We start from the raw sequence: 27944 nt of genomic DNA on the forward strand, positions 1-27944 counted from the left end.
GATTCATAAACAAAAAATATCTAGAATACCCCCAAATACTTGGAAACTAAATAATACACTTCTAAAAAAACCATGGGTTGAAGAAAAAGTAAAAATGAAGTTAGTAAGCAGTTAGAAACAAAACAAAAAAGAAAATTAAACATACAAAAATGTATGGGATGCTGCTAAAGCAGTATGTAGGTGCACATTTATAAAATGAAACAACTATATTAGAAAAGAAGAAAGGTCCCAAGTCAGTGACTTCAGCTTCCACAATAATAGACTAGAACAAGATGAGCAAATTGATCCAAAGTAAAGAAGACAATGAAAAGACAAGACATAGGCTATGAAAAAATATTTGCAAAACACTTATCTGAAAAATAACTTGTACCCAGAATATATAAGAACTTGCAAGATTCAATAAAATGAAAGCGAACAATCCAATAAATAATGGGAAAATGATTTGAATAGATACATCGCCAAGGAAGATATACAGATAGCAAATAAGCATATGAAATGATGTTCAATATCATTCGTCGTTAATGAAATGAAAATAAAACCCACAAGCAGATATCACTACACATCTATTAGAATGGCTAACATTGAAAAGTATCAAGCATCAGCAAGGATGTGGAGAAACTGGAATTCTCCAATACTGCTACTAGGAAGGTAAAATGGTACAACCACGTTGGAAAAGAGTTTGATATTTTCTTAAAAAGTCAAATATATACTTCTCATATGATCTAGCCTTCTACCCCTAGAGAAAGGAAAGCATATGTCCATACAAAGACGAATGCATGAATGTTCATAGCAGCTTGATTTGCAACAGTTTAATACTTGAATCAACCCAAGTGATCATAAATGGGTGAATGGATAAAAAGTATTGTGAAATATCCATACAATTGACTACTTCTCAGCACTGTAGAAGAATGAACTTCGATGCCACCATCAACATGGATAATCTCAAAATAACTAAACTGAGTGAAATAAGCCGGACAAAATGAATGCATACTGTATGACTCTAGTTTTATCGAAATGCACACCAATCTAGAGTGACTGAAGGCAGGTAAGTGGTTGTCTGTGGAGAGGGGAATACTGGAAGTGTGGGAGGGAGAAGTATTGCAAAGTGAAACAAAGAAATTTCTGGGAGTGACAAATATTTTTATTATATCAATCATAGTGATGGTTTCATGAGCACATCCACCTGTGCAAACTTAATCAAATTATATATTTTAAATATATGAAGTTGATTGTGTGCCAATTATACTTGAATAAAGCTGTTAACAAACAGGACTCACAGGGAAGTGTAGTGCATATACAGAATCTGATGCTAAGATTTTGTGGAAACAATATGATATAGACCTGAAGATTTATACTAGCCACATGCTCTTTAACATTTACTATTATACTGAGCATTATTCTAAGTCACAAACTCTTTATAACTCTAATTATGTTTCATTTTTTCCCTCTCTTGATAAGAAATGCAAGATTTCACAGAACCATTTTATTGTTATAAAATTTTATAGCATTTATTTAAATCTTTTACTTGTTCCCTTCTGTCACCATTACAGGATATGTAACTAGTGTTTTAGCCCAAGTCAATGCTCAGTATTTAGCAAAAAGTACTGACAAAAACATTTACTGAGGGCCTACTACGTGCTTAAATATCTCCTGGGTACTTACATACCTGTATTTCTTCTTCTTTTTTTTTTTTTTAAAGATTTTATTTTTCCTTTTTCTCCCCAAGGCCCCCTGGTACATAGTTGTGTATTTTAGTTGTGGGTCCTTCTCGTTGTGGCATGTGGGATGCCGCCTCAACATGGCTTGATGAGCCGTGCCATGTCCGCACCCAGGATTGAAACCTGCAAAACCCTGGGCCGCCGAAGCGGAATGTAAAAACTCAACCACTGGGCCATGGGGTCGGCCCTTACCTGTATTTCTTTTAACCTTCTCACCAGTTTTCTAAAGACAAAATTATCATGTCTGTTTACAAATGAGAAAATAGTAGAGACCTATACAGAGATCTACCCAATCAATAAATATTGAAAGCAAGAATGGCGCTCCATTCCTGGTACCTCCAGAAGCTATGGGCTCATTTCACAAAGCTGCTCAATGTACTGCCACAGTACACTTTTCTCCCTACAGACAGGGAGGCATATCTCATTGTACAAGTTTGGCAGAATATGTCAATGGTTCTGTATATTGAAACCTCCTTACAATTTAAGTCAATTTTTCACACTAATCAGGCCCAAACTATTGAATTAATCAGGAGGAAAAGCATTAGTTTCAAAAAACGAAATAAAACACATACAAACTCAAAGAAAGAAAACCAGAGTCCCAAAGTCCAGGTCTGGGGGAGAAATGTATTATATTGGGCTGAACCAAATAAAGGCTGTATTTTTTTATTTCCTTTCTTCACTCATTCCTCAAATATTTATTTGTGCCAAATTTTGTACTAGTACTGGTTACATTTTAAGGAATAAAAGATAGATGGATCCAGCACTACTGGAACTTATCATTTGGCAGGGGAGCCGGTAGAGTTCATTAGAATCTTTAAAAAAGTGACAACATGGAAGTAGTTCATAAATATATGACACTGAAAATCTGGTAGAAGGTATGTGAAATCTCTACAACTGGGGTCATAAAAGTTGTCCACAGACCAACAGTGTGAACACTGTGGTTTTATTTGCTTATAATCCCACACGATGTTAGAATACAAAAGCTGGCATCCAGCAATGGAGAACAGGAGATACTCAGCACATTATCTGACTAAAAATGCCGCATTCTGTTCCATAGATCATATCCAAAGCGTAGAACTTGGGCAGGTTTCAGAGAGAGATATACGGCTGATCAACAGAATGGAAAATAGAACCCATGTAGAGAGATTAAAGAAAATGGAGTGATTTGACCTGAAGAAGGATGTGAAAGAATTTAATTTAAGAGTCCTTAAAAAAGGGACTTTTACACGAAGGCTATTCAAAATTTTTATTGGAAAGGATAAAAATAAAAAAAGCAGGCTTATTTTATAGAAAGAAGATTTGATCTAGATATAAAAGAATGTTTTTGTTTGTTTGTTTAGATTAGGGATGATAGATGTGGCCTCACTTTAAACAGACGACCTCTAAGAATCCTTTCCCCTTCGAAGATTCTGTGAACATTATAACAATATGTGCCCTCTAGATGGAACTGAGCGGACTTGACATTTTTAGCTCCATCATTTATTGTGGTTTAGAAATGCGTTTCATGTTAATTCAGCAACATGGTTAGTGAACACTTTCCATCTGTCAGCAAGAGGTTGAAAATTACTAAGTCACAGCATTGAGCCAAAAAACGAAAAAGAGTGGATGGATAATTTTGCACTATGAAGAAGGAGTAAACTCTAGCTGTGAAAATCAAATAGCATGAAAGAAGCTCCGGAATTGAAGGTTGGCATTGCCACCCCGTACCCTACAGTGATATCTCTTGGATGATAGTCACACTTCTAGTCAATAGAGTCACAAGTAATTAATTTTGGTATAACTATGCCAAACTAGAGACTTTAGCATGTTCATTTCTTGCATTTGTGCCAGTGCCAAAAAATATAGCATTCAGTGCCAAAACTTAACTGTATCTTACAAAAAAGAATCTGGACAGTTCATCCCCACTGGGCAATTATTAAGTCCCATAAATTAAGAAAAAGAAAAAAGAACACTTCCCTGTTATTAATGTCTTCAAAAAATAGGAACAAAGTACAGTGTTGAAAACCTTCACTTCTGCATGATGAAGTGTGTGAAAGCAACTAAGAGAAAGTAATATCAGCATGAACGAATGTTCTCTTCTCAATAGCCATTCATATTTTAAACTATTTAATAATCACTTATTTGTCCAAAATTAATAAGAGCTATTGATTACAATAATCTAGAATTGATTTTTCTCTACTAATAGATGCTCAGTCTTATTTACTCTTTGTTTAGATTGGGAGGAACTTTTGAATAAGAATACAATGCAGACACCATTTTTAAAAGCACTAGTACTACAGTTCCTTAAATGACTTGTATAATACATAGTGTTAGAATCTGAGGAATGCCTCTATTTCCTGAAAATACCACTGGTATGTACCTACAGCAAATATATAAAATCACTGGAAAAGCTTTAAAAAGAAAATTCATGATCTAAAAATAAAACTACATGTTTTATCATTTATATGTTCATTCATTCAATTAATCAAGAGGAGGACAATGTTTTCAAAGGTGCAGCCTGCATGACATAGATGGTAAGCTGTGGATCAAGCACCGGATATTTCAAACAGTGTATGCACATGGTGTTAGATACTATTGAATGGCTGGTGAGAAAAGTATGCCCTGTTAAATTCTCTTTCATTCTTCCCAGTTGCTTCATTACGAAAAATTTGGTCACAGAAAGATAGAGCTTCTCTGACGCTCGCTGATCTTCTCTTTTTAGCAAAGAGAGAGCTGGATTTCCATAGGCCACTGTCAAACTGGAATTGTGTCAAGCTAGAATTTAACAACATTATTTTTAATATACTTATTTTTACTATTATCTTTACGACAAGCCACTAGATTTCTACGTGGGGTCATGATCAGTGGTCTGTCCTGCCAGGAGGGGTTTTTTTTTTTTTTATCACTGGCTACATTTAGAATTACCATTGAAGAATGGTAATAATAGAAAGCAGACTGGTTTTTAGTTGGTTTCAATTTGTGGACAAGGCATCCCTTTACTGACACTCCTATTCCCACTCTCTCACTGTTAGTGACAATGTTACTTTATAAAACTATTTAAGTATGTATTTTTCTGGTGACATTAACCCATTCCAATTTGTAGGGATCATTTGTATTTGTGTCTGAATTCCTTGCCTTATAGCAAAACTAGGGCATGTCAGGGAAGCTCCATGGAGTAATGGTTAACTGCATGGTCTGGAGCAAGATCCTGTGAATTCAAATATCTGCTCGCCCACTTTCTACTTGAGTGACCTTGGGAAAATTGCTTACACTCTCTGAGCATTATATCTTTACCTATAAAATAGGAATAATAATAGCATATCTCTCATAGGATTGTTATGAGGATTAAATGATAGAATCCACATAAAGTTTAACACGATGCCCAGCGTATAAGCTTTCAGAACTATTAATTATCCCTGTTATTAGACTTTGAATTTCCTGCATCACTAATATAATGGCTTACTTAACATTTTTAGCAGGTGATTATTAATTTTTAAAATAAATAAATATTATAAAGATATAAAACCAAGTTTAATCATACCAGTAAAATATTAAAAGGAAAAAATACAAACTGGGCCCAAAGTATGTTTTAAGATAAATTGATTGTATCCAGGGATTTTAAAAGGTCTGGCACTTTCCTCTGCAAAGAACAGAGGTGCTGATTTGAGAGCCCTTTGAAGTTCAGTCTTCTATATAATTTTCAAATTCCCTATTTTTAATACCAATATCTATTGGTAATATCTCTTGGTAATACCAGGCTTTTAAATTACATATTCCCAATACTAATTTTAAGAAATATTTAAAAATCTGAACTGCCATTAATTTTATTCAGACATTACAAAATGGACGCGGTGAATCCTGAAAGAAAAATATGCTTATTTTTTGCTTATGTTTTAGGTGAGTGATTCTCAATCTTTTTCTCTCCAACTCAATGAAATGTCCTTTATTCAAAAGGAACTGATTGAATTGTCAAAGTAACGAGTTTATAAAACGCTCTACAATTACTAAGGATAGTTTCCTATACCTCTGTGATTCCCTGATAGCTAGCCAGTGGGATTTTTACTGCTCAATGCGTGTTAATACCAAGAATCTTGTGGTTTTAAACATTACAAGGACCAAACTGGGGATGTGAGCAGTTGTTCCAAAGGATTCTCTTCTTGAAGCAGTAATTCTCACGGGACTTGGTATCTGCCAATTCTAAGAACTCTGAATTCATCCACCGAATTTCCCGGATAGGTACTCATAAAGTAGCGTAAAACCCTACCATCTATGGAAAATTTCTAGAAACAGACAGAAATGTCCATATGATGCACCTAGCTTCCTGATACACAGATACAACTGTTAACTGACATAGCTATATGATCCTTTTTTTTTTTTAACAACAGAAATTTATTGTTTCACAGCTCTGGAGACTATCAGTGCGAAATCAAGGTGTCAGCAGGACCACACTCTTTTTTTTTTTCTCTTTTGCTGAGGAAGATGTGCCCTGAGCTAACATAGTTGCCAATTTTGTTCTTTTTGCTTGAGGAAAATTTGCCTTGAGCTAACATCTGTGCCAATCTTCCTCTACTTTGTATGTGGCTCACTGCCACAGCTTGGCTGCTGATGAGTGGTGTAGGTCCACCCTGGGGAAGCAAACCTGGGTTGCCAAAGTGGAGCACACTGAACTTAACCACTAGGCCACACAGGCCAGCCCCTGTATGATCTTTTTATAGGAAGACCACAATTAATTGGAATTAAGTAATACATTGGATTTTCTGAGTACATTTTGTTTTTAGGATTCAGAAGCTAATCACAAAGAAGACTAAAATATAAACAGACTCCATATATGATTTTAAATAAAATTAATCTAATTAGAGAATTCAGAATGAGGATCTAAAGCCATAAAAGAAATTTTTGCCAGTACAGTTTAGTTATAGATAGAAGAAATTCAATTAAGACTTTAGAAATGTCTTCAACAAGTCGAAACAGGTTAACTGTTTCTTTTTCAATAGCTTAATTAATTAAAATTTTATAGTAAATATTTTATATTTAAAAATAAGTTCCCAGCATCCTGATACAGAATTTTTGTCTGCCATTCAGTATTTAATACTAATTGTGAACACACTCAATTTCTGAAGAATTGATTTTAATGAACTAAAACAAATTAGCATGCATTTACTTTATTTTTACTTTATTTTTTTTGGTGAGGAAGATTGGCCCTGAGCTAACATCTGTTGCCAATCTTCCTCTTTTTTGTTTCCGCTTGCAAAGCCCCAGTACATAGTTGTATATTCTAGTTGTAGGTCATTCTAGATCTTCTATGTGGGATGCTGCCACAGCATGGCTCGATGAGCGATGTGTAGGTGTGTACCCAGGATGCAAACTGGAGAACCCTGGGCTGCCAAAGAGAAGCACATGAACTTAACCACTTGGCTAGGGGGCAAGCCTCACCAAACATTTACCTTAAATTTGATGTTGGCATTTACAACAAAGTGGCTACTAAAATACTACTGCAGATATATAAATATTCTGTAACTTTTCATTAGTTTAAGATGACATATTAATTTATGATCTTAAAATAGAGATCTAAGATATACAATTCACATAATCCAAATACTACTATTAATAAATATAACTTTGAAAATATATTAGATTTACTTGAATTTTGATAAGTAATATCATTTTATATTTCTGCCTTTTCTCAAGTACCAGTCAAAATCCAGTAACTATATCAAAAACGAAACATTTACAGACTGGAGCTTTGTTTCTTCTTTGAACACAGAACTGTGAAAGGAAGTGTTGTAATGATGTGGATAACATGATCCGTAGGGCTGAGGAACCTCAGCTCACAGTGTGGATCTGCTCTCTATTTTATTTCTCTAGCCCCTCACTAATACTTTTCAAGCCACCTCTGCTTTAGGTCAAAGGAAACACATCATGGAGAACTTCTGTTTATATTCTTTTTATAATCTCTCTCAAGATTTTTGGGTTAGAGAAATAGAAATATTAATTAGAAGGTTAATATTTCAAAGGACTTTAAATATAAGTAGCAATTTACTCTGACATCTATAACCCAGCAAGAGGTAACAGTCTTCATTATCTCAAACTAAATCCTACACCACTTCTCTCTCTACTCCCATTATTCCTCACATGAACTCTGACCAAGGAAGCATATACGAACAGTTGCCTAATGACATGAAAAATCTAGCCCAGAGAACTTGCCTCCTAGGCATTGAATGGGAGCCTGACTGGAGCATAAGCCTAGATATCAGAATCATCATCTATACACCATCTGTTCACTGTACACAGATCACAAAGCTAATAAAGGGTACAGTTACAACTTGACAATAGGTCTTCTAGTCTCATTACTATTTTATGTCCTGAAATGTTAATGACTGAAAATGGATAATCTTTTCATAAGCAAAATTTGATACCACTTGAATCCTCCAACTGATTTTAACATATAAGCACAAACCTAATTTTCTTAAAGGGATAAACAGTAATATTTTATACACATAGATGCATTGCCAGGTGTTGATGTTGAGAAAAAGCACTGCAATCTTCATTCTACTTATTTTTGTTCACTAATATACAATATAATCATATAAACGTGATACTAAACAATATTGAATAACCCCTGAAAATATAAATAGCAGAATATTCTCTAAGAAAACCATGAGCCAAAGGATACATGAACAGAATCTTATAAAGCAAAACAAACTAAAATATTTTTGTTCCAAAGGTAGGCTAAAGGAGGCAATTTTTTTTAAAGTTTTACATTTCTTACTTATTTTTCTTATAAAGTGTCTAATATTTATTCTTCCCACACACTGCTATAAATCTGCAACTATGTTTGTCTCTGTGTGTGTTATTTTATTTTGTATTTTTAGAGAATTACATATACTTGGCAAAGGACGAGGGGAGCAGTACAACAAGGATAAAGTTTGTCAGAGAAAAATATCACAGTATGTTAATTTCCTGACTCAATTTCTTCTTTAAAAAATATCAACGGTACCAACCTGTTCTCATTAAAACAAATATGTAGTTTCTCTCCTCTACAAGCTCAACTGTAAACCTCACTGGGCAAAAACCTATTTTCTCTCATGGCTTTTACTATACATCAGCCCAGAGTCTGGAATACTTGGCATGCATCCTGATTCATTGTGTGGGCTCCTTTCTAGCTTTGTGCAACAAATTTAAATCTCGCAGTTTCCTCTTATTATTGAGAAAAATAAAATAAAGTAAAATAACATCACCAAATAATTGCATTTCCTTTTGGTAAAGAGAAAGTCAATGCATGAAAGTCACTGACAGCAACTTATAAAAAGACTATTTAATGATTCACATGTAGGTCATTCATTTCTTTTTATAAAAGCTAGAAGACATTTTCCTGGTCTCATTCATACAGACAGGCTCTCCTGCAAGGACTCTATTGCAACCAAAATATTTCAGTGCAAAAAAGGCTCTTTCTGTCTCTCTCTCATACACACACACACACACACACACACACACACATAGTTATATTTACATACACAAATGTCATTGACAGAAAAAGGAGAAAAGATTGAATTTTGCAAAACAAACAAATAGATGGATGAAAGTGAAACATATGATACATCAAAAATTTTACCATAAAATGTAATAATATAATACTAGCATAAAAATACATCTTACTGAATTAATAGAAGCTTCTTTGCTCATAGAATATAAGTTCCCCACATTACCAAGTTTTTCAAAAAAAAAATACACTTATTTTATCACTACTACTTTAAAAGTTCAGAAATGTACCAGAAGTTAAATTATTATTTTAAAAGTTTCTATTTTTAAAAAGATGGACATATGTAGACATTGTGTTTTTAAAGTAGCGATATAGAGTACATAATTATTAAAACAAAGTTTTAGCATTAGATGAGTACATAATTATTAAAACAAAGTTTTAGCATTAGATGGAGTATCAACCACACAGACTGTAGTAGCACTTACATACTAGTCAATATGTCCAAAGTACATTCTGAGAGAGAATGATTCTATAGGAGGTTATTAAGTGTTTTTTGTTTTTCGGTTTTTTTGGTGAGGAAGATATGCCCTGAGCTAACATCTGTGCCCATCTTCCTCTAATTTGTATGTGGGTCATTGCCACAGCACAGCTGGTGAGTGGTGTATGTTCACACCTGGGATCTGAAACCATGAACCCAGGCCACTGAGCAGAGCGTACTGAACTTAACCACTATGCCATGGTGCTGGCCACTTAAGTGCTATTTTACAAATCATCTGGGGTCAAATAGGTATAAGATTTTAAAAATTTTGTAAGGCAATGTGGTTTTCATTTCTCTCCCTCCTAAATTATATTGTTCCACAGCTGTTTTGCCAGAGTAGCAAGTGTAGTAGGTAAGCGCCACCACAATGAGTTAAATATGATGTCTTTCAGGCAGGTGGAGAAAGTAGAATGCCCACTTCTGGATCCTGAGAGATTGTGAGAAGCAAAAACAGAAGCTGAGTGGAGAGTTCAGCTGCATATATCCTCAAGACACAGGAGCAGCATCCAGATTGATATGGGATAGGTCAAGAGCACTGAGAAGATAAGCGTTACATTGACCTGGATTTATCTCTGGGAGACATAAAGTTTCTACGAGAACCATCTAGTCTCAGGTGTATGATACAGTCAACAAAACTCAGGAGAGCCTCGACGACATTAAAAGCAGGTGGTAGCTAGATAGATAGGCATGAAGCAACATACCTGGCTCCTCACAAGACCTGGGGAGTTGCAGGATTGTGTGTCTCCATGAAGTTTCAGGTAGCAGCAGAAACTTAAGATCAGGTTGCAGCTCACCAGGAATGGAAATGTGGAGACAGACAATCAAGCCTACACTCAAGTGGTGAGTGGTGATGCCAGCATTCCATAGCACAGGTCACAGCAGGGGTGCAGATCAGACCAGTCAAGCAGTAGAGACCAATAAGTTCCCAGGGAATGAGCAGATAGGAGGCCCTTTCTCCTTCCCACCCACTATCATAAAGGTCTATAATCCCACCCCTTTAAATATCTAAGGGAGAGATTATGATGCCATATGTTAGAAAATTTAAAATCTGTTTCCCGGCAGCTTCCCTCAGCAACAAGCTCTCTCACCCTCATCCCCAACCCCCACCCCCAAGAAAGCTACAACCACGTAGCAGGGTAGAAGCACATGAGGATGTTCAGATCATTTGTCTGCTAATCAAAATATAGTGCAGAGGGGCTGAGCCAGTGGCTAGTGGTTAAATTCATGTGCTCCGCTACAGCAGCCTGGGGTTTGCGGGTTCAGATTCCAGCCATGGACACAGCACCACTCATCAGGCCACGCTATGGCAGTGTCCCACATACAAAACAGAGGAAGATTGGCATAGATGTTAGCTCAGGGACAATCTTCCTCAGGCAAAAAGAGGAAGATGGGCAACAGATGTTAGCTCAGGGCCAGTCTTCCTCACACAAAAAAATTATGTATATAGTACATAAATTTGTAACTGATATTTAAATTCAACAAACCCTGATTTAAAACACTAAACCAATGTCTTAATTAAATACGTGTAAGTGTGCACTATTTTCCAAGATACAGAATTTAGTGGGCTGGTCCCATGGCCAAGTGGTTAAGTTCGTGCACTGCACTTTGGTGGCACAGGGTTTGCCAGTTTGGATCCTGGGTGCAGACTTAGCACTGCTGACCAGGCCATGCTGAGGTGGCGTCCCACACAGCAGAGCCAGAAGGACCTACAACTAGAATATACAACTATGTACCAGGGGGCTTTGGGGAGAAGAAGAAGAAAATAAAAGAAGATTGGCAACAGATGTTAGCTCAGAAAAAAAAAGAATTTAGTACATCCTCCTTTCCTGCAGAGAATATATGAGCAGAGAATTTGACCCCCATAGATTATGGTGAAATCATGGAACTAAAATTTGCTGAATGCTATTCTAAGTTAATAAAATTTTGAAAATAACCAAATTTAAATATCATGAATTATTTAACTTTAGTTATAGTCATCAGTATGAGAGCTTCCCTCTTCAGGCTCATTCCAGGCCCTCCATTCCAAGTATAATTTAGGCTGAGACTGACTATAGGGTTAACAGAATCCTGCCTCTGGATGTTGTCACATGTGCTTTGAATAAACTTTCATGCAAGGTGACAATTAGAGCACCTGAGCAGGGACCTTGTGGTGTCTACAGCAGATTTATGAAAGGTTTTGTGCCATATTTGCCAATGAATGTGTGATAATTGTAATACATAGAAATAAGCTTCAGTATGGGAATGTGTTATACATATTAATACACTGGAATACCAGAAAATGTTAAGCTTCAAATTAATATAGAAAATATAATACTGTTTATGTAAACTTTTAAAATACTATAATTTGGTACATATTAATGAATGCATACTAATATAATAAAAGTAAAAAAAATACATGTGACTGATACATCATCACTTCAAGACAGGGGAGAGGAAAGGAAGCAGGAAGGATAGAAGTGGATTTTAGTTGTTATGGTAGGGATTTGGATGCTTTAAAAGAGAAATCTTTCGTCAAATGTTAAAATCTATTAAATGGTACATGGTGCTTACTGTACAACTTTCTGTACAAGTCTGTACGTTTGCAAAATTTTATAACTTACTGTGAATTTGCTTGAACTTAAAATAAAAATTGTTTCATATATTCTTAAAGATTGAGTAACCTGATTCAAATTTCCTCATCAGATTTAAGGGAAAATAAAAGAACTCTTTGACTGGTTCTGTCTTTTGGTTTGAATGTGTTCAGTGTCATGTTGGAAAGACCAGACTGTGGAAAGTACAAAGTTATGGTGGGAAGTTTGGGTCCTCTCATAAGCCCTAGTCAGTGTGACTATAGCTACCACATTAATTAAAGATAATTAGCCAAGCAGCAAGTTATAAAGCAAGACTGCTCAGAAGCAGCAAATGACGCTGAACCAACTTGGAAGCAAGACTCTCTCTGATGACACACGATTCTAGATAAGGTGAAGGCCTATAGAGAAGAAAGCAGGAAATGAGACCACGGGGAGGAGCGATGCAGCAGAACGAACAGCGGATTCTGGAGAGTTTGGGTTTGAGTGCAGAGGTGACCAGAAAAGCCCAGGCAGAACAACTGATAAAAGAGTGTTGCACAGTGATCTAGGGAACTGAGAGTCTAAACTGTAAACCAGGGAGAGAAAACATAAGGGAAAGACATATCATATTATAAGAGTCAAATAATAGAAAAGTTTTAACTCTGATTAACAAAGCAGAGGTAAGAATCTAGTACAGATCTGTCATGATGCAGGCTCGGTGAGTCAAGGAGTCAAAAGAAAGATTTCTTGGACTCTCAAGGTCTGGCAGCAGTGCTCTTTTATTCAGAGAATAGTATGGAATAGCATGGGGACAGGACCCATGGGCAGTAAAGAGCTGCTGCAATGTATTGAGGGTTAGGGCTAAATTTATAAGGCATGGGTACGTGACTTATTTTTACTAGACAAACAAAAGATGATGTAAAAAGTCATGAAATGGTTTCAGTGCAGGTGGGGTCTGGTTATTGTGTGGTCGTATAACTTTAGATGTGAATCTGGTCATACAGATCAGCATGTAGGCCAGGACACCTTGGGCTTTTCTACCTGGGGCAGCCCTGATCCACATCATGTCAGACCCCTAATGCTGCATTTCATTCCTAAAATAGAAAACGGCAGACAGAAGGTGAAAAACGTGTGAAACTGAGGTTCTGAATGAGAATCCTGGAGCTGCTACAGTCAGGGTACTCTACTTATTTTGGCCAGGCATCTAAATTTGATGTTTGCACAATATTGTAATAAATAATGAAAAAGCCTTCTGAGAGTAGTCAATATCAATAGTCTAATAAAGGTGTGCATAACTATATTTTAAAAAGCTTATCTTTCTTTGGGCATAGAACAAAGAAAGGATAAACAGCTTCAGGCAAAAAGAAGTAATTTTATAATAACCATTAACAACTCACAAAACAAAGTCAAAACTATCTTTCTGTGACTTTGAGGGTAGCATAGATTTAAATCCTTACACAGAAATAGAGCTAAAAGACGTCTTTAAAATACTTATAAATTTAAATCCAAATGTTCCACATGTAGCTTTTACAGACTCATAAATTTAGCCACCTCAAAAACTAGGTGCAATAAGATAGGAAATTATGTAGTTAATTTAATTTTTAAAATTTATATCCAAAGTTTCACCAAGACTAGATTATTAGACCAAGGCCTCTTAAACTATATTTAATCTAATCTATTCAAAGTAGTTTCAAAGCCTCTTTAAATTCTAGATTAGCATACAATTTTTAAACATATTGAATATTAGTTGTTAAATTTGAAAGTACACATAAGATCTCAAAAATTACACTGGGCTGAATTCAATAGACATGGTATTTTGGTAAATAAAAAATTAAATAATTAAAAAATATTTACACATTACTGGTATTTCAATTCCTTATTTTACATGTGTATTTTGTTTGTTTGTGTTAAGTGACTGTGTTCTGTTCTGTTAGGCTTTTCCACGGTGTCTCTCTCTCTCTCTCTTTCTTGCTTCTACATTGGTTTTATTTACACAGTTAAAAGCAAAAGAAAAATTGTTTCCTTTAGGCAATGTCAAGATAGAACAAGCACAATGCTAGAACTTTAGAATTGACAGAAGCTAATTAGATATAGAATTATAGATAAATATAAATACTGGTGCAGAGAAATAAAATGTACGACTTAGGTGAACTCCAAGAGCCAAACAGAATCTCCCCTAAACTTAGTACTGGACTTAGAAAGTACCTAAGGCAACTACAATGAAAATGGTTTGCAAATTGATGTCTTACAACAGAGAACAGGCAGTCACTCAACAGCGCTTAATGCAAGTCTACTCCACATCCTGCTAGGCCCTGAGGAGACACCACATGGGAAATAGCCTAACTCATTGCCTATTCTAGGCAAGGTCCATTCTCACCCACTAAGAAACACTAACTGAGATTCAAACATTAAGGCTTTGGTATGATAGGATTAATCTTTAAAAAGTGTTATGTTTCTTTCTCACTCAAAAAAGCATCAAAAGAGGAACTATCCCACAAGGATGTTAACAGAATTAGCAAAAATATTTGGCATTTATATATTTATTGAAGACAGAAGAAAGGGGAAAGAGGTGGCCTCTTAGCCTCTTTAAAAATAAGAATTGAGAAATGCTATATGAAAATAATATGATGTAGAAGTTTCTTTAAATTAAATTAGCAGCTGTCCACAATAAAATTTTATAGGGAATTTAAGGCAAATCAAATGGTAAGCCCTCTTGCTCCCTCCTCCCTCTTTCTGTGTCTGTGTGTTTGTATACTGGTCTGGAACTTACAGCAATAACTGTGGCTAGGAGAAGTCTGTATAACTTTATAAGAGAAAATGTGAATTTTTTTTCTTTGTATAGAAAGAACGAGATGGATTCATGCTATATTCACAGAGTGATGCTTTTGTGTCAAATAACCATGATTCAAGTCCCAGTTGCACCACCTGCTAGCTGTGGGACTTTGGGCAAGTTACAGGACCATCTTGGGCCTCATTTCCTACAGCAATAAAATAAGGATAACAAAGAGATTGCTAGGTAATCACTGTAAGCCTTTAATACACTGCCTGGACCATATAGTAAATACCAAAAAAAATTAGGCATTATTGCTATTAGGGCAATTGATAATTGTCAGTTTGAACAATATAACCTACCAAAACAATTAAATCCCATCAAAGTGAGGAGGAAGAAGAACAAAATATAGAAATAACATTCCAGCCAAGCAATTCTTCAGATAATTAATATGTCATTACTGTACTTTACTTTGGGTCAAAATACAAAAAACACAAAAGAATACAAAAGACAACAGAGCAAAGCCAGTAATAAAAAGCGGTTTGCAAAAGCCCTTAATAATTATTATGAACAAGTCAGTGATGAATGTAGTTTGAGACCCTGTGAACTGATTATGAAGACCAACTGCACAAAGTGGTAAATGGTGGTTTTATGATACTGTGATAAGCTCTACTGTCCCAGTTCAATATTCTGAAGACACAGTTATATGGAAGACTCTAGCCGGAAAAACATAAAGATGCATCATTGCCAGTGATTATATATGTAGCTCATGAGTGTTGTTCACTATAAATGGAATTTCAGAGAATCTAAAGGTTCATTATTTTCATTTCTCCCAGAAGAGTTAATTAACAGCAGTGTGGAATCTAGCAAATTCATTGAACATAATTTTGTTTGTGAAACCTGGGAGTCTGATCTTTAGTTTGGGCACATTTTATCTTTTCTAATCAATTACTAGATTAAATGCCTTTTTGCTTCCCCAAAGATGCCAAGTCCAGTGTATTCACCTACAAAACAGCCTCAACTAATGTTTAATAAATGTTGATAAAATGAATTACACATAACAACTACTCCTCATTTTTGTCTTGCTGTTAATATTTTCAAGATAGAACCAAATGCATTAAACAAAATGAATATGTTCTCCATATAAACATTTGCAATGTTAATTAAGGAATAGATATTGTAAATAAAATAATTGATTTTAAGTGAAAATATTAATGTTTCAGAAACAAATGCTAACTCAAGTGATCTATGTCATCCACTAAAACAGACCAGATGCTTTTATTATCTTTTCCTTTTTCATTTATAATGTTTAAGAATGAACAATAATCACTAAATGAATGTAAAATGATATGTATATAAGCAGGAAAATGAAGTCTACAACAATAGGAAAAGAGTTTCACTGTTTCTACTCATTCAATGCTAATACTATGCACATTCTCTAACATAATAAGATGATAGCTTTATCCTACCTTTTTGATCTTTTTAGAAACAATTTTGACTTACACTAAACAATACTTACTCTTCTGCCTTACCGCGCCATGCTTTTCATAAAATAGCTAACCTCAGGTTGTTGTGAACAAAACTTTCTCATGTGAGACTTCAGTTTCATCAGAACTGCGTTCTAATTCATTTCACTATGGCCATCTCAGATGACGACACAAACACAATAGGTAAGAGCCACAGTCACGAAACACTCACCACAGTTGGCCTCATCTGATGCGTCTGCACAGTCTGGATCTTCATCACAAACCCACAGCTTGGAAATACAATGTTTGGTAGTTTTACACTGGAAATAGTCTGGAGAACAGCTGTTTTCAGCTTAAGAGGAAAACATCTATTAAAATGTAGCTTTGGACAAGAGCAGATATTTTATTTAAAAAGCAATTAGACAAACAAATGTTTAACATAGTCAACTGAAAATGTATCATCTTTAATTAATAAGGCTCCGAAAGTGAGGAGTTTTAACTTTTAATTATCTGTAATATATTCCTAGTTTCCTTTCTAGCAGAAATAAATAATTCATATTTCTGCAATGATGCATTTGATAAAAATCAGTTTTCAAAACAAGCCCACCTTGACTAGATATTTTGAAACTAACTTTAAAAAGAGAGAATTCAAGGTCTTTCACAATAATTTTTTCCAGAAAAATAAATTTAAGAATTTATACACATGCATTTTTATAAATGGAAAAAGACTGAAATTGGACGATATTAGTGAACGAGGAATTAAAAAGCACAAAATTATCAAAATCTCTAGTTGCGTTGAGTTTTTTTGAGGGAAGAGGTGAACATCTGACTCAGACCGTAAACTGCATCATAAATCCTAGTCAGTTTAATGGATCAGCTTCTAGAATGGCTAACCATAAAGAACTGGTACTGACTTTGCTCTGAACGCGCCATCTTAATCAAATTGCTGGATGACTGCACATTATTTACTGATAAAAGTTTTAGGGGAATAAAATAAAACTTCAGCAAGACAGAAATGTTGACAGCAGTTCTCTTGAAACCCTAAAATTTGACAAGCGCTCTATCGCTCAGATCCTGCATGTAAGTGTGTGTCTGTGTGTGTGCACGCGTGTACCTGCTTACCTATGTGCACACGTGTATGTATATGACATATGTTCTGCCTTCCATTTAATGTATTTTGATTTTTGGTGGAAGATGAAAAAAAGACATGAACAGAATGGAAAAATATTTTACTATTGTTCTTTGAAGTAGCTTGTTAAGATACTTTGAATACAGCCTTATTTACACTTTTTAATAAGTAATTTTGTTAGATTATTTTGCCCAGATTGTGTTTCTTATCATACATTCAATATGCATTTTATGGGGAAAAGCAATCTCTAATTAAAAAGGGGTTGATTTCAAGTAACTGATTAATCAATAGAAGAAAATTATCTGTAGCTACTTAATATGGGCAAAAGAAATCAATTTATTAAAAAACACCATAACCACTTGTAGTGTTGTTTTTGCTGCTTCTCTTAAGTATGATGTAGATGAATGCCTGTTGTGTCATGTTCATTGTAATCTACAGTGAGCTTTGTAAATAAATAATGCACATGTTTTAATGTTCTTTATATTCTTTACACGGAATTTCTTAAGTAACCTAACCCAACCCATTAGACACCCATTTGGAATTATTTGCCCATAACTGCTGTCATATTTTTTTATACTGCACGAATTCATGGTGCACAATAATAACTTTTGGACCAATTTCAGCTGAGAGTTAGAAGTTCGACAGGACAGGACATCTTAAGGTGACTTACGACAGTCCCTTTCGTCTTCCTCATCCCCACAGTCATCTTGTCCGTTACATCTGAGGTTTACTGGAATACATTTCTGGTTCTTGGTACACTTGAACTGACCTGAGAGGCAGACATGTGTGTCTAAAAGACAGAAAGAACAAAAAATCTGTGCTGAAAATGTGTCTGAATTTAAATCAGTGCCGACATAATCAGCTAAGAATTAGACTGATGTTCCTTAGTTAACAATTTAATCACCTACCACAGTTGAGTTCATCAGAATTGTCTCCACAGTCATTCTCTCCATCGCAAATGAAAGCAGGCAGAGCACAGAGACCAGTTCCACACTGAAATCGACCTGGTTGACATTTAAATTCAGCTAGGGAAGAAAACATATAGTATCATGGAATGACAATCTTAGCTCATGACTTCTTAAACAGAGCTTTTCTGACATTCTTTTAAAAATATTTATTATATTATTATATTAAACACATCCCAGAGCACAATGTGAATGTCTCGCATCTAGATAGCTACTAGATTCAGATGTACAGTTAAGCTATGAGCAACTCAGAGGGCCTCCAGATTACATTTCATAAATTAACAGTAAAAAGAAAAGTATTAACAACATATCAATATTAAAAATATGTTTGAAAACATAAATGTCTCCTCATTTCAAAGAAATGATATTGAGAGGTTATGTGGCAGAGTAGAATTTATTGTAATTTTTAAAAGTTATTCCAATATCATTTAAAAAAATCGTTTCTCTTTGACCACTTTTCTGCCTGCGATGTATTAGAGAGGAACATCTGCCCTCAATACATTTTCTCCAGCACTAGTTAAAACTAACGCTTCCTATATCTATCACGTTTTAAATTAGATTTATTGATATTCATTCCCATAGTCCTCTTAGTACATATGGGGACAAAATCTTGTAAATAGTAAAGACTTTTATAAACCATACATATGTTATTATAGTAAATAACTCCCAGATGATAATGCATTTGTTGCCATATTCTTTGAGTTTATATAAGGGATAATAATAACAATAATAATCATAACATAAGATCTACTGAGTATCTACTCTATATCAGGCACTGGGCTAGGCCCTTTCACATATAGTTACTAACTGGATCTCATCATAGCTTTCTCACCTAGGCATCACCATGACCATTTTATAATGTTTAACAAGGAGAAATGTTAAGAAGTAAGGAAACTAACCCTCAGGGATATTAATAATTCACCCAAGTGTGTACAAGTTCCAAGTACCAGACTTGGAATTTAAATCTCGATCTGACTCTGAAGTCTTCTCAGAAACCATGTTGCTTGCAATAAAACACTTATCTTTGACTGACGATCCTAATGTATGTTACTAATCACTGACTTTGAGATTAATAATATGCTATTCATTAGTTCAAATTAGTCAATCAAACATTAATAAATGCTATTTTAAACCTTCTTTGGGAAATAAATTATGCTTTTATAATTACAGTATTAATTAAAAATTTCCCTAACATTAAAACGAATTATTCGTGATACTTGCTTGATTTCCATAGAAGAGAGTTCTAAAATTTTGAAAGTCATTTACACCCAATCTGTAACATTTATTAATTAATCACACTAAATGTTTAAACTGTGTGATACTTAATTTTCTCATGCTCTAAACATGTGCATTTCCTCTATTTCTTGTTGCTTCCTATATGATTTCTTTTAATATTCCTTTGCTACCAAAACGACCTTCCCATAAGAAGGGTTACAACTATTAAAGGAGTTTCACGCCTGGGAAATAACAAGGAAACCTATCTGACCTTTAAATGAGTCTCTAGAATGATCCTTGGTGTATTAAAGTATCATAGGAAATGTAATTACAAACATATGATGCCAGAGAATTCTTGATGCATCACTCTTAACTACATTCATGTAAATAATATTACTGAAATTTGGAAGTATGCGAACTTCGGATCAAGCTTTGCTGCCTTTTGAGGTAAAATTACAGATATTATCAGTGGCTCTTAGCACCTGCAAATTTTGACGATGTAGCTACTCAGAAATGAATTCTAAACACTCTCAGATGCATGTACATCATTTTCCACCTCGCTATGGCTCTCAACATAAAGTGTCATGCCTACAGATGTTCAATGCTGTTAACCCGTCAACTCCAAGTAAAAGAGCATTTACTAAAAGATCACAGAGATAATGTCACCAATAAAAGCACACAGTATTGGTATTTCACCAGGATAAGAATCGTACAGAGACTCTTAGATAGCAGATGCCTCTTTGGTTACCCTCAAAAGACATTAAAGTTATATTTGCTCATTATACATTCTGAAAGTAAATGTGAAAAACTCATTATTATAAATCTGTAGTTAATTTCTCATATCAGTTTGATTACAGCATGAAATTTTGGTCAAGATTAAAATTAGAGTTCAGGAGCTACAAATATTTTAGAAGGGAAAGCATTGGGTGCTATTGACTTTGTCGGCAGGTCATTACGGTACTATTTCCTCAGAGAACACATTAGTGAATCTGAGCAAGAGAGGTCATCTTATATGAGAATTAAATTAACACATTCATTCTTGTTTATTTCTATAAATTACAAAAATAAGTTGTATTTATTTTATTTACTATACCGTAGGAAAGTTTCCTTTATTGTGGGGAAATTAATAACTTTTTTAATGAGTAAATCTCAACTGGTGACCAATATAATTTCTTGCTCCTTGATATTCTTTTTAATTCAATAACTTGAAAAAAGAATAATTCAGACATAACAGTACACCTATCTCATACAGATACTACTCTTTATGCATTGTCTATCATAGTGTAAACAAAAACTGTATTAAAAAAATCAAAGAGCAATGACCCTTTCAGAAACATAAAAAGAATATTAGAAAAGCAATGACTTTTATGATTTTTTCCTTCTCATTGAATATATTCTTATCGCTTTCAAACATATAAATGAATTAAGTGAAACAACTTCAAATGTTTGATACATTTGGTAGTGACCAGAGAAATCGAATACAGCTCATCTAAGTAACTATCTAGAGACCCTAAATTTGAAACAGCTTTGTAATTATGTGGTGGAAAGTTCTACAGCAGAAAGTAGCTAGCTTTCACTAAGACAGCATGCTGTCTTTCTTTAGTGCAAGCCTAAGGATCTTGAACTCAATTGTCAAGGCCAAATCATGGCAACCATCCACTGAGATGTTGAGGGATTATTGTGATTGACTACAAGCATCTTCAACTTGACAGGACAGTATTGCAGTGACCCAGGGAGTGAACTATAAAAGGCTATCAATGAAAAGTCTGCTGATTGTCCATTACAACCAAAGTTACCAAAGATAGCTTAAAAAAAAAAAAGCAGCATGCAATCATGCCAATGACAGTCAGATGTCAAGACATAATTGGTAGCCATTTTAAGGTAACTACTAAAAGCATACTAGATTGCCTAACAGCAAACTAATGATTTATATAGGAAAAATTTGACTTTTAAAGAATTTTCAGTATTTTAATACTGACAGAAAAGGTGAAAGATAGTATCTCTTAAAGTTAAGATTTTAGTTGTTGAGTGTTGTTCTGAAAACTTTCCCATTTTCACTATTAATTTGGTGATATATCAAGTCAAAATCATGGTGATTGTTACTCTACTGATCATTACATGAAGAATGTAGTTATTCTGCATGTAAGGAAATTTGGGAGAGAAAAAATTAACATGACTTGCTGATGATGCCATTCTAAATGTAACAGTTATCACGGACATATCCAAGACAGTGCAACAATTTTTGTTGTATTTTTGAAAATTGACATATAAAACCTTTTTATTTCAATTTTGGAAAAATATCAGAAGGTAATACTTCAGATACAGCTTCAATTTTCCAGGTTAGGATTTAAGGAGTTCTAACTTCTAAATTCCCATATTAGTCAATGTACTCACGACAGTCATCAGGTTCGTCTGATCCATCACCACAGTCGTCCACAGTGTCACATTTCCACCAGAATGGAATACATTTATCAGTTTTGCAACGAAACTTTAAAAAACAAGGGAAAAAAAGTTGAAGAACCCTACTCACATATAGTGCATATTTAAAAACTCACTGGGGTGGAGTTGCCCAGCCTGCTCTCTTGCTGCAAACGTGAACTATGGTGGTCTTACAGCACTCCACAATAGAGAAAAAATGCAAAACAAGCAGCAAAATGATCCACCAGGAAAAAAACGTTGTTCAGGAAAACCTCCTGAGATTTTCTAAGCACACACAAGCTCATACATTTACATATTGTCTGCGATTGCTTTCCCACCACAACAGTTGCATAGTCGCTACAGAGACCATGTGGCCCGCAAGTTTAAAATATTTCCTATCTGGTCCTCTATAGAAGAAGCTTGCCAAACACTGAATAGAGTTAAAAATCATCAGGAATATCAGGAAAACGTATTCAGTTGAACTAATTTAGTTAATTTGAATTAACTTAATTGAATTGCATTTTCTTAGGAATCTTGGAAAATTCCATTAACATCTCTCAGTCTCTGTTTCTTAGCTACTAAATGAGGAGTTGAAGACAATCTGGAGGATCCTTTCCAGCTCCGTCATGCTATGAACCTGTGGATTTCCTGAACATTAAATATACTGCCTTTACCACAATGAATATCTGCCCCACTTAAAAATTTAAGAATATTCTAAAGCAGTGGAGATCAATATAGTGATTTTCAGGTTTTAGAATTCTTAATAAATACACATGATCTTTTAGGATAAATAAGAGAAATTGTGATAATTAAAAAAATAAGGCGTCCATAAGTTTTTTGCTATTCTATTTTTTAAAGTAGATACAAGAAAACTGCTGTAATAAAACTTGTTCTCAAGATTATCCAAAAAACTATTCATTATTTATTATTGTGTTTTATTTGGTCTATTGTCCTTTCCATTTAAAATAGTTAAAGAAACAGTAGTAAGAAAAATAATAACTGTATTATGTATAGGAAGAGAATTTTTTTAGGAAGATTAACCCTGAGCTAACTACAGCCAATCCTCCTCTTTTTGCTGAGAAAGCCTGGTCCTGAGCTAACATCCATGCCCATCTTCCTCTACTTTATATGTGGGATGCCTACCACAGTATGGCGTGCCAAGTGATGCCATGTCCACACCCGGGATCCTGGCCAGTGAATCCCAGGCCACCGAGAAGCTAAACGTGCTCACTTCACTGCTGTGCCACCTGGCTGGCCCCCCGGAAGAGAAATTTTTTAACTCTTCTCTTTTAAAATGAAGCATCAAGGTAAGGATGAACAACAGAGAAGTTAGTTGAAAATGTTGTATGGCAATATTTACTTATAGGCTATTTAGCACACAGGTGACTGGCTGCTGAAGAAAATTTTCAGGAGGTTATTATTGCACGTTATTTTTATTCAGGAAGGTGATCTGAGCTCAAATTCATCCCCTGAGCCAGAGCACTGAATTATTGTTCTTGCTAACTTCACCACTAGCCCAAGAAAGCTCAATTTATTCCTTAGTGCTCTCAAACCAAAAACTAATCCCTTTCTTCAGAACATTCAGTTCTAAGCTTACCTTCATAAAAGAGAAGAAACTAAAGAGAATCCTACTTTCCATACAGAGAGCACGTGTATCTGAAACATTTGCCATTAAAAGATTCACTTTAAACTATTAAAACTAAGTAATAGATAAAGTTTAGTAAATTTCTTCTAGCACTATCAAATTTTTTTCTTCTGTATTTTAAGAAATGCAATGAAAAGTATATATTACAACATTCATCTGGAATTGAAAATGGATAATTTTCTAAAATTCATTACTTCCCTTTTGAAACGTTTCTTTTGCAATTCCCACACGAGTGATTGAAAGAAAGATCAAGGTGGCATTTATCTTATGTTGCATGCCAGACAGATTTGTAATATAGAAAAATATAGCCTAGGTTCAATTTCCTCTAATAAAAATGGATTAGCAAGCTAAAACTTTGTTCATTTAAAATACTGTTCCTTTTTTCAAGTAAGAGAGAATTTGGTGCTAGCCTTTGCTAAACCCGTCTGGATATCACGGATTTGATTCAGGGTACAATTTCATATTTTTTAAAATAAGAGAGTAGATTTTTTTCCCCCAGTGGCAATATGGGAGGGAACAGAGCACTGTGAATCCAAGAGAAGATCTGGCTGTTGACTGATTTTCCCATATTTGCTTAGCCTGTGGTTATGTCTGTTGTGGTTTTCACAAATTGCCAGAGGAAAAATATTGCATTTATAGATAGTGACTGTCTGGGGATATAAGGCTAACTCTGGAAGCAATTGCCCTGAACATTAAACATTTCCAAGTCATTACAGTATATCAAAGTATATTAGTCAGAGGATTTCAGGTCTCCTGAGTATATTCAAAGTCTTCCCAATCAACATTTGAAAAATACCTAAAATATACATTTTTAAATTCACTAAATATTTCTGATTTAAATAAACACCAACCATTGGAATTACATATGATATGATGATTTTGCTTGCCATTTCATTTTTAATAAGCACATAAAAGGGTTTTGAGTTAAGAGAAAGCTAGGGTAAAATATATTTGCTATGTTACTTTTTATGTTAATCAAGATTTTATTCATTACCCTCAGAGGAAAATCTCTTCTATTTTGTGTCTGAGCTCCATTTTTTCATATTTATATATAGTGACTTTTTAAAAAAATTAATGCTAAATATAAACATAAAACATCCTTCATGGTAAATATTCTCCAAGACTAATATCTTCACAAAATAAATTGCAGACTGCAATTATCACCCACAAGTAGAAGCTATAAAGAAAATACCAAATACATGTCTACTAAAATGGTCACAAGGATAAAATGCAAATCTCACTACAGTGTTTAGTTGAAACAGGAAAAGTATCCACTTAAACGATAAATAAAGCCATTTTTTAATTTACTTTTTATTTCCTAATTACATTTATTTAAATCTAATATTCGAAGTGATTAGTGCTACAAGAATTAGATTTAATTTTGATTTTTATATAGATTTTCATATGTTCATTTTCAGTCCTAATAGAATTCTTATTGATTTGCCTATTTTATTTTTCTAAAAATCAATACTTTGGGGGGGATATATCATTGGTTGCAATCATTAGATGATAACAAATCAAAATCACTTAGTAAGATGAATTAAAAATGCAACAATTTTCCTCAGAATTCTTAATGGTATGATTCTGAAATACCTAGATTATTTCCTCTCTTTCAATTTCTACCTCACCAAAAATTGTGTTTCTATGAACTGACTTTTCTCCAAGATGTGTGCAGTAGATAGTTTTTTCCTCCCATTACATCAGAAAAGAATCAGAGGTAAAAAGGCTGCATAAACCATAAGACTTACAGAGACAACCACTAACGGATTGTTAGCTATTCTTCATTAACTTTTTTCTTAAAGATGAAAAAAATCAAGTGAGAGTTCTTTTTTTAGGAAATATTACTGCAAACAAAGACATCTGACCCAGAATTTGATTTTTCTGTTCTGTCTCACTATTGTTGAATATTTAAAAAATTTGTGCAAAACATATTGGAGGTATTTGAAAATTGTAAATATTTTAGTGGTGTCATCGTTGATAGCAAATTGAGAAATAATTTAATTATATGAAAAATACTTTTCTAGTTTATTTTCATTTTTCATTTAATTTATTGGATTTTTTGGCATTGAATAAACATAATTATAGGTTTTCCTATATAATAACCTAAAATGTTTTATTCCTTTTATGACTACAATACAGCTGATGTTTTACTATCTATGTCTTGCTGTTTGAGATGTTCATCTGTATTTCTAGCACCTTTCGGCTTCACTTTATTTCCAGTCGGCTATTGAGCCTCATCACACTGTAGCGGCTTAGGCAGGCATTGACTCTCTACTGTCACCTATGGCCTCAACAGAGTGACTCACGGACCGCTCTAGAGTAAGCGTCAGAGGTTATATCAGAGGAACCTGGAGATTAAGCTGAAAATCCGTCTAAACTAAATAGCACTAAGAGGAATTGTTTTTTAAAATGTTTTTTAAAAGATGTGATTTCTCCCTTAAATTTTACCCCTAGGAATAATTAGGTAGCTGACTGTATCTCTCGTAGTGACTTACATTCCAATTCTCTAAAAATAATGTAGTTTGTTTACCCAAACACTTAGGGGATTATAATTAAAACAACACGCTTTGTAAAGAAAGCAGAGATAGTGACCTGTGCTTTCAACTGGACATCAGAACCTCCTGATGGCAGCTCACACTAATTGCACACGTACTCAAGTATATTCTAGTTGCAAGGGTAATAACAACGCTTAGTATGCAGTAGGAACTTTTCTCATGTAATCTTCATAACAATGACTTGGAATATTATCATCCCCATTTAAAAAATGAGAAAACTGAGGCTCTAAGAAGTTAAGTAACAAACCCAAGGTAATCCTGCCAATTTAAAGCAGAGTTAGGGTTATGGCCACACTCAGTCTGGCTTCAGAGTCTGTGTCCTTGAACATTACACATACTGCCTTTCTGGAAGAGGTCCAATCTTTTGCATTTGTACAATTCTTTAATATATGATACTCCTACTCACAACTTGAGAGGCATGTTGAGGTAGTATTAGCTTTTCCATTAAGTAGAAAATTTAACTTCTTGGCTATCTTTACTAAAAATAATTACATTTTGAAGAAAAAGAGGTTTCAGAGGGAGTTGTTTAGATCACACAACTTTTCATATCTAGAAAATCACTTTCCACCCAGTTCATTTTTTCCATATCACTTGCTCTGAGAAATGAGAGAGAGGTGGAGATGGTGATACAGAGCAAATTATCTAGGAAGATTTTTTCTTTGTTTGTTTAAACTGCCTTAATCTTAGCCCAATATCTTAGCCTCAACCCTATGCCTCAATCACCTTGTCATCTTGTAATATGTCAAACCTCCTTTGAGGATTCTGCTATGCACACTCATGATTTGCACCATCATTCTGTGTGGATCTGTGCGATAATGGGTTTCATTTATGTTTTTGTTTTGCTTTTCACCTCTATTTATGCTTCCTAATTCCTAAGTTCCCACTTGAACAATATTCACCTAACTGCTTTTCCCTTACTCTGTGACCCTATCTACAACGTATGGAACAATTATCGAATATAATGCCGAACAAAAAAAATGATGTTTCAAAGATGGTTTAAGTAAACAAACAAAACTCAGGCAAAACTTTTATCACCCATACATCCCGTAGAATGATTGCTAGACCTCTACTCACCTGACTGGCTGTGCAGTTGGATAGGCACGTCCTGTTATCAGCTGCGAGATAGAAGTTGGTGGGACACGCGCAGGTGTGAGTCTTTCCAGGGGCTAAAAGGCACAGATGACTGCAGCCTCCATTGTTTATCATGCAGAGATGTTTGGAGACTACAGATGAGAAAGAAATAACAACAAAACAGGATAATCAAGCCCAATAATATAATATGGGATTACCGATGGGACATTTAAGCTTCATAACTTGTATTTGAATACAGCTTTGTTATCAAGAACTCACCAATATTATAAACATAATATTCTTTTGCTACAAATTCTACTTATTGTCCAATGGCATTTATTTTAATATTAAATAATTTTAAAGATGTGGTTCCATAAAAACAAGCACTTTGTAGAAAAAATTGTCTATCATAAAAATAAACAGACTAGAAGCATTTGGATAAAGAC

General features: G+C 34.5%; 1 protein-coding gene across 4 annotated transcripts in view; it reads right to left on the reverse strand.

Moving 5' to 3' along the window:
- The window catches only part of LRP1B (LDL receptor related protein 1B), a 1824397-nt gene that overhangs the window by 181283 nt on the left and 1615170 nt on the right, over window positions 1–27944 (reverse strand). For all 4 annotated transcript variants that reach the window (XM_070241833.1, XM_023622537.2, XM_023622536.2 and 1 more), the window contains 5 exons: window positions 27502–27650; window positions 22204–22297; window positions 18538–18654; window positions 18300–18419; window positions 16733–16852 (listed from right to left, as the gene is read on the reverse strand). In XM_070241833.1, the coding sequence (XP_070097934.1) occupies window positions 16733–16852; window positions 18300–18419; window positions 18538–18654; window positions 22204–22297; window positions 27502–27650 (600 nt within the window). The remainder of the gene's footprint in view (window positions 1–16732; window positions 16853–18299; window positions 18420–18537; window positions 18655–22203; window positions 22298–27501; window positions 27651–27944) is intronic.

The sequence above is a fragment of the Equus caballus genome, chromosome 18, assembly GCF_041296265.1.
Source record: "Equus caballus isolate H_3958 breed thoroughbred chromosome 18, TB-T2T, whole genome shotgun sequence".
In the NCBI taxonomy this organism is placed as follows: domain Eukaryota; kingdom Metazoa; phylum Chordata; class Mammalia; order Perissodactyla; family Equidae; genus Equus; species Equus caballus.